The 14,369-nt window shown below is 33.9% G+C and overlaps 1 protein-coding gene across 1 annotated transcript in view; it reads left to right on the top strand.

The window, feature by feature from the left end:
- The first annotated feature begins 931 nt into the window (after nucleotides 1–931).
- The window catches only part of LOC107786396 (protein fluG), an 84,778-nt gene continuing 71,340 nt past the window's right edge, over nucleotides 932–14,369 (top strand). The window contains exons 1-2 of the mRNA XM_075221677.1: nucleotides 932–1,110; nucleotides 3,239–3,490. Coding sequence (XP_075077778.1) covers nucleotides 955–1,110; nucleotides 3,239–3,490 — 408 coding nt within the window. The 5' untranslated portion in view covers nucleotides 932–954. The remainder of the gene's footprint in view (nucleotides 1,111–3,238; nucleotides 3,491–14,369) is intronic.

Here is a 14,369-nt window from a genome sequence, read left to right as displayed (position 1 = left end):
AACTCTTTCGAACCCAAAATTCAAAAAATTACTTCAAAATCTCTACCAAATTGATTCCAAATTAGGTATAGCCTCCTATTAATATTTTGGCGCACTCCAGCTAGAAGCGGACAAAATAACTACAACTCAACAAACTCAGTATATGCGTTTCAAGCTTCAAGTCCTTCAATGGTGGTCTGATTTTTCTTACAACAAATCTTCGAAAATCAGCATTAACATCACAAAATATACATCAAAGAACAACACCCAACGAAATCCAATAGCAAAATACTTTAATTACAAATGAAAATTCAGATCTAGAATTTTAAACTTATACCCCTATATATAACCTTCTAACGCTTCTTCCGAGTAAATATTACTAATTTTATGCTATTCAAGAATGAAGCTTTTGTTCCTAATTTGGTGCTACTTTAATCATTCCATCTATAAGTACAATATGTTTGTTGTTGGGTTGCACTCTTTTTGTTTGCCAAAAAAGTTTAGCTCATTCCAGAACCAGCAATTTTGGAAAAAGTAATGGGAATTATAAGAAAATTACTTTGTTTTTGGTTGATTAACCAAAAATAGCTTGGAACTATGAACATGGGTTTAGCTGTTTGGCTTTAGGAGTCTTCCATGACTTAAAGGGTTGGGGTTTAGGTAAACGGATAATAATTTTATTGGGGGAGTTATTTTGTGTAACTATTTTAAAAATGAATAAAGAAGGGTAATAAATATGGATTGCATAGGCAAAAATTCACCAGCCCCTGAGTTCAAGCTCCCAAGTTGACGTAGTCGTCACCACAAAAATATATTCATAAAAAAATTCAAAGATCCACAATTAGGGGGAAAGCATCGAAACCATATCCGGGTACTTCGCTAGTTCGTTGCTAACTTCCTCACGAGCACCAATGTCTTTTCAAGTATATAAAATAGTATTCCCATATGGCAAATTTTTCGAAGTGAAGACAGAAAATGGACGCATTCGAAGAGCTGAAAAGAGCAGTGGAGAGAGTAGAAATAGTGGACGCTCATGCCCACAACATTGTGGCGCTGGATTCCACTGTCCCTTTCCTCAGCTGCTTCTCTGGCGACATTTTGTCCGACTCACCTCACACCCTCGACTTCAAGGTACTCTACTTTATCCCATGCCTCCTATTCATTTCCTAACTAGCTTCTACTCTTTTATTCCTTTTCTCACTATCTTAACATGTCTTTAACCGTAATATACATACAAGTTTAGGAGTACTCTTAACGCTGAGAATATGAATAGATTCTAGTTTCATATGTTAATTTGATTTATATACTCCTCCATTATTTAAAATGTCTACTCAATTTAGAGACAATTCAATTAGGAAGTCAAAGAAGATGGAGCATTAGAATTTTAGTTGAAAAGTTGGATTGGTTTCTTAGAAATGGTAACAAATTGAACAGTTGTACGAATTTAATTTCTTGAAAGCTCTTAAAGTTGTATAGAGCAATAATACTTGTAAAATGGTGTCAAGCATTCTAAGATGTTTCGAAATAGAAATAATGCTACTTAAATTGAGTCAGATTGAGTATTATAATATGATGACAGTATATATATATATATATATATATATATATATATATATATAAATGATCAATGGCTACAAGCATGGATACACGGGGAATTATACTCAAGTAGCGATCCAATATATTTCAAGATTTTACAAATATGAGGGAATTTACGTTAATTAGCCTCGGATATTAATTCTATATTAGTTTTTTCCGAAGACTAACAATACTTTCTAATTGAATTATCCCTAAAACAATTAAGAGAAACAAGCTTGGGGGTAGTGTTTATTGCGCACACACTTGGGAATTAAAAATTTGAAGACTTTGGACGAGAAATTCTTAACTCTTTACTCATTTGTTCAATTCCTTGCTTTGTATTGACTATTTAAGTGTGTAGTATTCATTTCAATACTTGAATCTTGTTTATGAGAATATTCATGATTAAAGTTTGGATTAAATATCTTGTTGTGCTTATGTATTGAAAATTTTATTAATATTGAAGTGAGTTATTGTTTCTTTAACTATTCTTGTTCTTTAATGTTTCCAAAGGGATTAGCTAACACTAGGACTCGCCCATTAACTTTGAATTAATCTTAGAAAATGTAATTTGAGGTTGGAAAAGATTAATTAACAAGAACTTGAGGCGTTAACCCTCACTTTATAGATTCTACCTAGCGATAGGATTGAACTACTTGTAACCATATTCGGGTGTACCTAATCTCTTAATTGCTTTAAGAATAATTCAATTAGGAAGTCTTGTTAGTTTTCGGAAGAAGCTAATATAGAATTAGCATCCGAGGCTAATTAACATAAACTCGTTCATATTTGTAAAATCGTGAAATACATTGGTTCGTTACTTGAGTGTTTTACTTGAGTGTAATTCACCATGTATCCATACTTGTAGTCATTGATCAATTTAATTGCTTTCTAGGTTAGTTTACATTTTTGCATTTATTAGATATAACATTTTCTCAAAAACACCTCTTGTATCTATTGTTCTCTGTGGGATTCGACGCCGAAAGAATTACATTAAAGTAACAAGATGAATGTTTAATGAATTAGTGAATTAGTGAAAATTAAGAAATTTTTGTATAAAAGTAGCATAGTTTCTAAAATTTGGGGACGTCCAAAATATAAAGAGTGTCTTATAAATTGGGATGGATAAAATAATTATCTTTATGTGAAAGTGCTTATTTGAGCACGCACGTATATTTAAGGAATTAAATAAAACTTCCATCCTTGCATCCTTTTAGGAGTGTGGTGCTCTGAATTGTTATTTCCCAATGTCAGGTTTTGTCATTTGCTATTCACTTATTTATGTAAGCTTTGCTATATCTTGTCATCATGGATCTAGTTCTTAGACATAATTTTTGTTGGCTTCCTACATCGGTTGGGCATGAGGTTATTGAAATCTTTATTGTATTAGTAATCCACATCTCATAAGCTACCTTTTAGGGTTGAGGTAGGTTCAAGGTCACACGCCAAGCCCGATAACTAGAGCATGAACAACATAATATGATTGCCCAATATTGGGTAAACAAAAAATTGGAATGGGCTTGGATTTGATACAGTGATAAAAAAAAATTAATTTTTGGGCCTAACTCAATCCCAAAACTATCTCATGGGGTGAGGATTGCCCAAAAAACCATATAAAGAGTCCATTCCCAAACCAACAATTAGATTTTGTCATTCTTCTGACAGTATTGTCTGTTTCTTCCAGAGAAGCCTGAATGAAATCTGTGAACTATATGGCTCAAGCTTATCCTTGGATTCTGTTCAAGAATCTCGCGGACGCCTTGGGTTGGCGTCAAGTGCTGCTATTTGCTTCAAAGCTGCAAGAATTGCTGCCTTACTTATTGACGATGGAATTAAGTTGGACAAAACGCTTGACATCAAATGGCACGAAAGTCTTGTACCAACAGTTGGTAGAATACTACAAGTTGAGCATGTAGCTGAAAAGATTCTTGAGCAGGTATTTAAAGTACCGCAAATCAGCCCATGAGATATATATACAATGTGTACATTCTTGACACTGACTAGGCTACCTATTTATACATATTATAAACATACACTTAAATTGGTTATCATCCCCCTCAAGTGATGCACAACTGAAAAAACACGGAGCTTCTCACGTAAAAACAATAATCTTAGAGAAGGCTGAGACTTTGTTGATATATTTGCTAGTTTTCTTGGCAAGGGCTATGGTGAACTTGAAAAGCAAGCTCCTAAAGCTAACATTTTCATAATTTAATAATGTGCTCAGTTTGAGCATGCTAAAACGATTTTGAGCAAGTAACAAGATGCGAGCCTGATTCATTTTCATGAGTCAAGCATATGAATTCTTTTTTAATAACAAGTGGTAGTAAGGCTGCGACTAGTACATCTGCCTGCTTCGGTACCATATTAAAATGTGTGATCATCTAATCTAAAACTTAAGTCATTAGGGTAAGCATATTTTTATTGACTTAATTATATCTTCAACAATTTATAATGAACTAAACAATGTATCTAGATTAGTGTATACATGTATTTTCATTTATTTCTCAATGGGTAAGACCACTAGATTTTCCTCTTCCAGAGTACATGAATAAACTCACTAGATTAATTCTAGACTTCTCAACTAATACTTGCATCGCCTAAGCCAAATACATTTAATTAATAAAGTTGTATTTCACAAAAATTTTCTCCATGATATAAAATTGATCTAATATAGTGGGAACAATATATTTTATATTAGAGAGAGATGGGAGGAAGAGAAAGAGAATCTACCACTGATGCCGCGACAGGAGAATCTGTAGGACTAGAGGAGGAGATGCTGCTTAATAGAAAGGGAATAACAATGTGAGAATATGTATATTTGTATGCACGTACCAACGTACTATGACTAAGCTACGTTATCAGGTAACACTACTAGAAATTCGCTAAAAATCGACCAATATTGATCGGTTATGGCAAATTATCGACCAAAATGCGACCATTACGGTGTGGACAGTGTTTTGATGGTCGGAATGGCTTACCGACCAAAGTTGGTCGGAAATTACCGACCAACTTTGGTCGGTAGATTAAAACGACCATCTGACAAGTTTAATTACTTACCGACCAACTTTGGTCGGAAACATATTTTATTAATTTAATTTTACCGACCAAAGTTGGTTGGTTTAACTAAATTATATTTTTTTATTAATTATTAAAATTATAAAAAAAACCGACCAACTTTGGTCGGTAATTGAAAATATATATTTTTTAAAAATAATTAAAATTAAACATTACCGACCAACTATGGTCGGTAATCTCAACAGTGCAGGCAAAATACCGACCAAAGTTGGTCGGTAATGTTGAATTCTGGGAATTCAATGTTCATTAACCGACCAACTTTGGTCGGTATTTTGGAATAATTTATTTTTTTTATTAAAAACCGACCAACTTTGGTCGGTTTTTCTGGGTTTAATTTTGGCATAAAATGCCTCTTTCTTCTTCTTCACAATATGTGTCTCCTTGAATAGCTCATCATGACTCATTGGACGCCCATACTTCTTTTCCTAAAAATAAATTAATTTAGTTAATAAACAGAATAGATATACTTAGAAAAGTAAAATAATTTAAGCAATTACGTACCAATCTTCTTTTTATTGTCCCTAGGCTGATCGCACCTCCAGTGTGCAAGGAGCCTCCCTTCTCGGATGCGCGAGCTTTCTTTCCTTTTTCGCTCCTCTCTAAGAACTCTGCGGTAAGCCATTGCCTTTGCAAATCATTCTACAAATTCTCAAGTAACCAGCCAGGCCTCTTGTTCTTCTTTCTAGCATCCGAGAAAGCATCCGCCAATCTCTTGTGAGCTTTATGATGAAAATTTGTAGCCACTTCCGCGCTATAGCGGTCTTCCCATACACACTTGCTCTGTATTTCAAAAGTTAAATATTAGATGGAAACATCATAAATATAAATTATTAAACTGTTTAAAAGAACATTTATACCTTAAATTGATTGAAAATTTACTCCTTCAGTGAGAACGGGCAATCAGTCCAAGTCGCATAAGGGCCATCATAAAGCTTTCTGATGGCATTGGTGATTATCCTCGTAGTCTTATTACCCGGCCTGAACCTGCAATTTAATAATAAAAATATATGAATATCTTAGTAAAAATGTTACAAATCAATAGACGCAAAAATAATGAATAACACTTACCCATCACCCTCAGGGACTATGATGATCCTGCCATATCGATCATAATGCACTATCTCGTCATCACCATCCGAAGCATGTGTATCAGAGGCATGTGAAGACGGTGTAGGCGGGTCAGAGCTAATGCCTCGCAGGCGAAGGCCTGCAATAGATGGAGTCGATGATGAAGATGGTTGCGATCCCTGTGACTGCGACAGAGCTAAATGCGACCCAAGTGGATGTGATACCGATGGCTGTGACCCGAGTGGCTATGACCCGAGTGGCTGTGACCCGAGTGGCTGTGACATGGATGGATGCGATCCATGTGGCTGTGATATGTAGGGATGTGATCCATGTGGATGTGATGCAGATGGCTGTGAGGCAGCTGGACTGTATATCGGACGTATAGTCCTATGGCCCTGTGATGGAAGACTGGGTGTCTGAATGAAGGTGTACGGCTCGTGATGCTGTGGCAGCTCAGTATAGCCGTGTGGTGGAGGATAAGACATAGGCATCTCTGAAAAGGATGGACAAGAGGGAGTATTATTTTCTACCCTCCTCTTTCCCTTCCTACCCTTTTCTCGACCCCAAGAACTAGTAGGGTCATTGTTACCTTGACCCTTGCCTGCCATCTGCATAATATAATACACATTTAGATTGAAACATATAAGAAACTAGCTATAAAACGAGAGTGCTTTAAAAAACCAACTTTTTAATCCTCATCGGCGTATTGTTCCTCGTCCGAGAATTCTTCGTCCTCACTTGTTTGAGCTTCATCAGTTGATTCTTCGTCCTCATTTTCTATAATTGTTACTTCATTTATATCAACTTCTTCCAATATGCGTTCAGGATGTTCCAAATCATTTTCTAACTGATCGTCCACTATTTGGTGAATATTGGAAATATCGTTTTGATATGCAACATCTAACACATTCTCGACTTCCACCCTACCTACAGGCTTAGTTTTTATTACAACCCACCAATCTGACTTATTCTGCCGCAATGGATAAGAAGCATAATACACTTGCCTTACGTTATGTGCAATTATGAAAGGATCATAGCGATCATACTCCCTCGTATGATTAACCTCAATTATGTTGTATTGGTTGTGTACTCTTGTACCTCTTATTGGATTTGGGTCAAACCACTCGCATCTAAAGAGTATCAATTTCTTATATGGCCAACCTGTATATTCTAGTTGTAATATTTTTTTGACCACAACATAATAATCAATATCTCCAACTTGGTTGCCATCACCACCTTGAACCCACACCCTGCTGTTGTTGCTATTTTTATTTTTAGAGCAATCCTCTGTATGAAACTTATAACCATTCACTACGTACTTAGACATTGTTGTGACCTGAAGCCCAGGTCCCCAAGATATATCTTTTAAAAATTGATTTACACCATTATTTGGATTATTTACCTACATAGAGTTAAAAAAAATTCATAAGTTAGCACAACTTATGAATCAATTTTTATACATTCACTACATATATATATATATATATATATATATATATATATATATATATATATATATATATATATATATATATATATATATATATATATATACACACACACACACACTTACAAACTGTTTGAACCACGTATCAAATCTCGTATATACAGCATCATAGCCAAATTGACCCACGAAGTGACTGTGACATATCAAATATTTTTAGTAGTTGCATCAATATGTAGTCACAGTAAATTTTACATTTTGATAACTAATAAATCAATACTTACTTGAGAAATGGTACAACTTCGGGACAATTTAGCAACACATGAAGTGTAGCTGACTTGTACTCCATATCACTCAAACTTCTCTTTCTAACATCCTTAGAACATCGGCCTGGTTGATTGAATATGGACATTGGTGGATATAATGGATCATTCACACATTCAACCGTGTGCCTATTGGGCCTATTCCTAGAACATGGCACGTTACTCTCAAAATAATAAGAACAAAAATGTGCAGTTTCCTTTGCAAGATAGGCTTCGCATATAGATCCTTCAATCTTATTCCTCTGCTTAACAAATTATTTGCATTTGCCAATTGTCCTACATAATCTCATGTTAGCCAAGAACATTCAAATAAAATAGAATATTACATCAAACTTATAATATTACCTCTCAAAGGGATACATCCATCTGCATTGAACAGGCCCTCCAAGTCGTGCCTCGTGTACAAGGTATATTGGAAGGTGTTCCATCACATCAAAGAAACCACATGGGAATATTTTTTCCATCTTACTAGAAATTACACGGATGTTCTGGTCCATCCGAAGTAGGTTTTCTTCCCTTAATGTGGTAGAACACAAGTCTTTGAAAAACAAACTAATCTCTGTGATGGATTTCCAGATTCTTTCAGGCAAACCACAAAATGCAATAGGCACTAAGGTCTCCATGAAAACATGGCAGTCATGACTTTTCAAATGGCTCAACTTCCCTACCTCCATATCTACTTTATTTCCAAGATTCGACGCATAACCCGCAGGCATCTTTAATTTCGTAACCCAATCACAAATTTGTCGTCTTTCCTCCAAAGTTAATGTGTAACTTGTTTTGGGCTTGAACACCTTACCATTGTTTGCTGTCTGCAAGTATAATTCAGGCCGCCTGCAATATTCTTGTAAGTCCATTCTAGCCTTCGGGTTATCTTTTGTCTTACCTCTAACATCCATCACTATGTTGAATAAATTATCAAAATAATTCTTCTCAATAGACATGACATCAAGGTTGTGTGGGAGAAGATTATCCTTCCAATAAGGCAACTCCCAAAATATACTCTGTTTCGTCTAATTATGATTAACACCATATTCGGGGAATCTATAAGGTGGAGCCTCAGTAACTTTACTGAAGTTCTGGACCCTCTCCCAAATTTCCTCACCTGAAAGTATCGGAGGTGGAGAATCATATTCCACTTTATTCTTTTTGAATGCATTTTTCATCCTTCTAAACTCATGATCATCAGGCAAGAATTGACGGTGACAATCAAACCATGATTGCTTTCGGCCATGTTTCAAAGTGAACGCTTTACTATTTTCCATGCAGTAAGGACAAGCTAGCTTCCTAGCAGTCATCCACCCAGACAACATTCCATACGCAGGAAAATCATTAATAGTCCACATTAAATTAGCACACAAATTAAAATTCTGCTTGGTTGATATGTCATATGTTTCAACACCATCATACCATAATTGTTTTAGCTCATCAATCAAAGGTTGCAAATATACATCAATCAAACTTTTCGGATTACGTGGACCGAGGATAATACAATTTAAGAATATATATGGACTAGTCATACACAACTCAGGTGGTAGATTATAAGGTGTAAGAAAGACAGGCCAACATGAATATGGTGTCACAGATATAGAAAAAGGCGTGAAGCCATCCGCACACAGACCTAACCGAATGTTCCTTGGTTCACTAGCAAAATCTGGATATGTCCTATCAAAGTGCTTCCAAGCTTCTCCATCTGAAGGATGACACATAACACCAGGTGGTCTTCTATTTTCAAAGTGCCATCTCATATGAGGAGCAGAACTCATCGACGCATATAACCTCTTTAACCTAGGTATAAGAGGTAAATAATGCATCGCCTTGACAGCGACCATATTCCCGCAGGAAAGCCTCTTGAAACGAGGCTTTTCGCAAAATTTACAACTGTCTAAAGTTGCATCATCTTTATAATATAACATGCAACCATCTTCACAACAATCAATTCTCATTGACGAAAGTCCTAACTTAGAAACCAATCTCTTCGCCTTATAGAAATCACCAGGTAAGTTGATATTAGGGTCAACTAGTTCACTCATAAGGTCAATGAAAGAGTCCATGGCTGCTTGAGAAATATTCCAATTAGATTTGATACTTAGTAATCTAACTGCAACAGACAGCTCAGAGTGCGGACTTCCTTCACGTAGTGGACGACTAGCTTCCTCTAACTATTCATAAAAATGTTTTGCGTCATCATTAGGAGTTTGTTCAACATTTTCATTGGGCTCACCCCCAAAAGCATCCGCAACCATATCCTAAATTCTAGAATCAAGATTTGTATTCTCCACCGACCTACTACTTTCACCAACAACCATGTTATGAAATATCCCACGGCTACCATCGATCTCTCCATGATTAGTCCACACAAAGTAATTCTCTATAAACCCCTTCCTATAAAGATGAAGCTTAACTTCCTCCGATTTTTTAAACTTCATACAATCGCACCTGACACAAAGGGCACCTAATTACTCCTTCACTTTGATATGGTGGAAGTGACATTGCATGTCTAATAAAGTCATCAACCCCTTCTACAAAATCCTCCCGCAATCCCCGCCGATTAGGATAATTTCTATTGTACATCCAAGTACGATGTTCCATCTATACAAATAAAACAAGAATAAATTAATTTATTCTACAATTATAAATTAATTATATCTTTTTTAGTTAATTCAAGATAATTATTTTTTTCTAATTACACCAATGTATATCCTAAAAGTTCAATTCATATCCAAAAGGTCCAATTTATATCTTAAAAGTTCAATTCATATCCTAAAAGTTCAATTCACAAGAACAAATCCTAAAAACTAAAATTTCAATTCATATCCTACGAGTTTAAACATAAACTAACTAAACTAAAGAAATTCAACTCATACCCTAAAAGTTCGATTCACAAGAATAAATTAATTTATTCTATAATTATAAATTAATTATATCTTTTTTAGTTTATTCAAGATAATTATTTTTTCCTAATTATACCAATTTATATCCTAAAATTTCAATTCATATCCAAAAGGTCCAATTCATATCTTAAAAGTTCAATTCATATCCTAAAAGTTCAATTCACAAGAACAAATCCTAAAAACTAAAATTTCAATTCATATCCTACGAGTTTAAACATAAACTAACTAAACTAAAGAAATTCAACCCATACCCTAAAAGTTCGATTCACAAGAACAAATTAATTTATTCTACAATTATAAATTAATTATATCTTTTTTAGTTAATTCAAAATAATTATTTTTTCCTAATTACACCAATTTATATCCTAAAAGTTCAATTCATATCCAAAAGGTCCAATTCATATCTTAAAAGTTCAATTCATATCCTAAAAGTTCAATTCACAAGAACAAATCCTAAAAACTAAAATTTCAATTCATATCCTACGAGTTTAAACATAAACTAACTAAACTAAAGAAATTCAACCCATACCCTAAACTAAACTAATTCATAACTAATTGACTAATTAACAAAACTAATTAGTTAATAAAACTAATTAACAAAACTAATTAAAACAAGACCTAAACCCTAATCCTCAATAAAATGCAATGTTCAAATAATTGAAACACTAATCAATTGAAACTAATTCATAACTAATTAACAAAACCTAGAAATAATAAATAAATGGTTTGTAATTCAAACCTAGAATTTTTAAGAGATCGAGAAGGAGAGGGGCGGCAGTGGCAGTGGCAGCGGCGACGGCGACGGCGCAGCGACGGCGACGGCGAGGGCTGGGCAGTGGCAACGCGGGGTGGGGAATGAGATTTATGTGAGGGAAATAGAGAAGGAGAGGAGAAGATTTTGAGTGAAGAGAGGGAAAAATTTCAGAGAAATGGGGGTTTTCCCCGTTTTTCAATTCTCTGATTTCAGAATTATCGAACAAAGTTGGTCGATAATTTTGGTCGGTATATTAAGTGTTGACCGTTTGACCAAAAACCGACCAACTTTGGTCGTTTTTTTTTTAAAAAAAATTAAATTCTTTTTTTTGTGTGTTTTTTTTCCTTAAAATATTATAAACTATAAAAAAATATTATAAACTACAAGCATTTATTTTATTTAACTATGCAATTATTATAAATAATTATAAACTATAAGCATAATCTTTATAAATAATTATATTAACTATTTAATTTTAATAAATTATAATAGCATCTATCTAAGTAAATTTTCTAAGTTATAATTAAGTATGTGAGTAATTTCTCACACACACACATACACTATATTGTAATTGATGCTAATAACTTCTTTTTTCATTCGTTCATCACTAATAATGCATGACATAGATTAATCGATATATAGGTCGAGACGTTTTGATGAATCATCGATTAATATTCATCGATACATCTAAGTAAGTTATAAGTCGATGAATCAATTTACAAATAGATATATTTGATGATAAAGTATATATACTAATTAGTATCTTCCCAAGTCTATCCCTAAAAGAACCCGACCCTGTGGTCCTAGCGCTTCGTGTTCTTATATATATATATATATATATATACACACACACACAAACACACTTCACTGTAATACTTTAACTATATATATAGCTTGTTATAGTATATGTTAGTGTGTATATATATAGCTTGTTAAAGTTTGACCATGTTTGACCTATTAATTTAACTCGTTTACTTAATACTAATAGCTTCTTTCGTTTATTTAATTTGTGATCCATATATATATGTCAAAGATGTTTAGTATTAATTCTTTTATTTTTCATTCATTCATCACTAATAATGCATGGCATAGCTAGATTAATCGATATAAGTCGAGACGTTTTGTTTTTACTATTAGTCGATATAGGTCAAACGTTTTGTTTTTAATATTCATCGATGCATCTAAGTAAGTTATAAGTCGATGAATCAATTTACAAATAGCATGTTATATATAGTATATGTTAGTGTATTCATTATTTGTATTACAAAAGTGTTAACGAATTACATTTATATTATTTAGATAGTAAATATAAAAGTAATTCGAAAGTTTGATCAATGTTGACGTAATAACTGACCAACTTTGGTCGGTTATTTTGCAAAAAATAACAATTACCGACCAAAGTTGGTCGGTAAATGCTTCCCCTACATTAACCGACCAACGTTGGTCGGTAATTTTAAATATAAATTCTTAAATATTATAAAACATTTTAAATAATAAAATAATTATTAAAATTTAAAAAATTGGATCCAGATTACCGACCAACGTTGGTCGGTAATCCAAAATTTTCTTGTCTGACCAGCTGGGTCAATTCGTTGACCAATTTACCGACCAACGTTGGTCGGTATTTAGTTTAAAAAAAATGTATTTTTTTTCCCCAGTTTCCGTTCAACCTGGATGGTTTTTGGTCGCTTTTTTTGACCGACCAACGTTGGTCGAAAATAGTTGGTCGGTTTTTAGCAGATTTTTAGTAGTGTAATAGAAGTAAACTTTTACTTAGATTCATTCGATGTGCTTGTAGAATCCGGTGGTGTAGATGAAAGAGTGATGTACTTTCAAGATTTTGCACCTCTCAAGCATATAGAAAAGAGAAAAACAAAAGCACCCCGCTAAAGTTTTTTACAAAACTAGCAAAAGCGTTCTTCAAACTAAAGTGAGAAGAATGTAAGATGAAAAGAACCTTACCCACTCATTACTCAATCCTGCAAGATTGCACAAAGTGTTGAATAAAGGAAGAAGAACGAAATAGAAGATAAATCATATTTTTAAAACAAGAGCTTAGAAAAACTATTCACCAATATTTATTTTCAGCATATTGAGCCATTTAAATAAACCTAACAATGAGTAAAACTGATGAGGTTAAAAAAAACTAATCCTAATTAAACTAGAATAAGAATAAGATTAAGAAAAAACTATCCTAACTAAAAAAGAGTAGTCCGCTGCACAAAGCATCCCCCGTTCACGCAGGATCCGGGGAAGGAATATCAACTAACAATCCTAGTTAACTAGAACTATAAATATATTCCTACTAAAACAAGAATCAAATTACCAGAAATAACAAATCCTAACTTTTAAGTAAAAGAAATCCTAATCTTGAATGGATTCTTGGACTTCTTGAATTTGTTGGATTCTTGGCCTTTCTTGATCTTGTATCATTCTCCGCTGGTTGAAAAAGACTCGTTCTCGGGTCTAACAACTTTCCATAAATGGCGCAAGATTTGCTACATAATAAAGAATGGGACCCAGCGCTCACCAGGTTTCAAGTTATATTTTGCTAGCTTATCATAGAGCTTCTTCACGTTGTAAGAAAACTTAGCATGTGGTTGAACTAAATCCCACTTTCTCTGAGTTTTAACTTTGTACAAAGCCTTCTTTGTGTAATCTTTCTATGTTGACTCCCAAACTTCAACTTAAAATATGAAGTTATTGGTGTTAGAACTTAACCAATTCCATGTCTAGCTTTGAATTAAGCACGGAGTTCAACGCTCTTTTTGGGAATGCAATTGTAATGCTTATACATTGACAGTCACTCTGATGATAGCCATATATATTTATAACATGAAGACGTCTTGTTTTTCTAATATATCTAAAACTCTCTATTATCCACTCCTTTTTAGGTATAATTCGTCCTCTTGTTCATGCATATTTGTATGGACTTTAGATTTAACGGAATATGCTGCCTTGTTTTGAATGATAGAGTCAACAATCAAGTCAATATTGTGTTGACCATCTCTAAAAGGCGAAAAGTCAATGACACACATGGTTGGATACTCCAATGGATTACCATAAACTTTGGTGGTAAACCCTAAACTTGTAAATCCAATGCAAGTTCTTTGTCTCTCTACTAATGGTCTTTATCAGTTTTGTCTTCTTCTATTCCTTGATTATCTAAATGCTAATTATATTAGGCATAGTGTCTCGGTATTCGAATGCCTTGGTCAACTTCAACCTCTTCAGCATGCTCAATATATCTTGCT

This window comes from Nicotiana tabacum, chromosome 9 (genome assembly GCF_000715075.1).
Source record: "Nicotiana tabacum cultivar K326 chromosome 9, ASM71507v2, whole genome shotgun sequence".
Lineage (NCBI taxonomy): Eukaryota > Viridiplantae > Streptophyta > Magnoliopsida > Solanales > Solanaceae > Nicotiana > Nicotiana tabacum.
The sequence above is the reverse complement of the archived record's forward strand: the minus strand, read 5'-3'. Positions and strand labels throughout refer to the sequence as shown.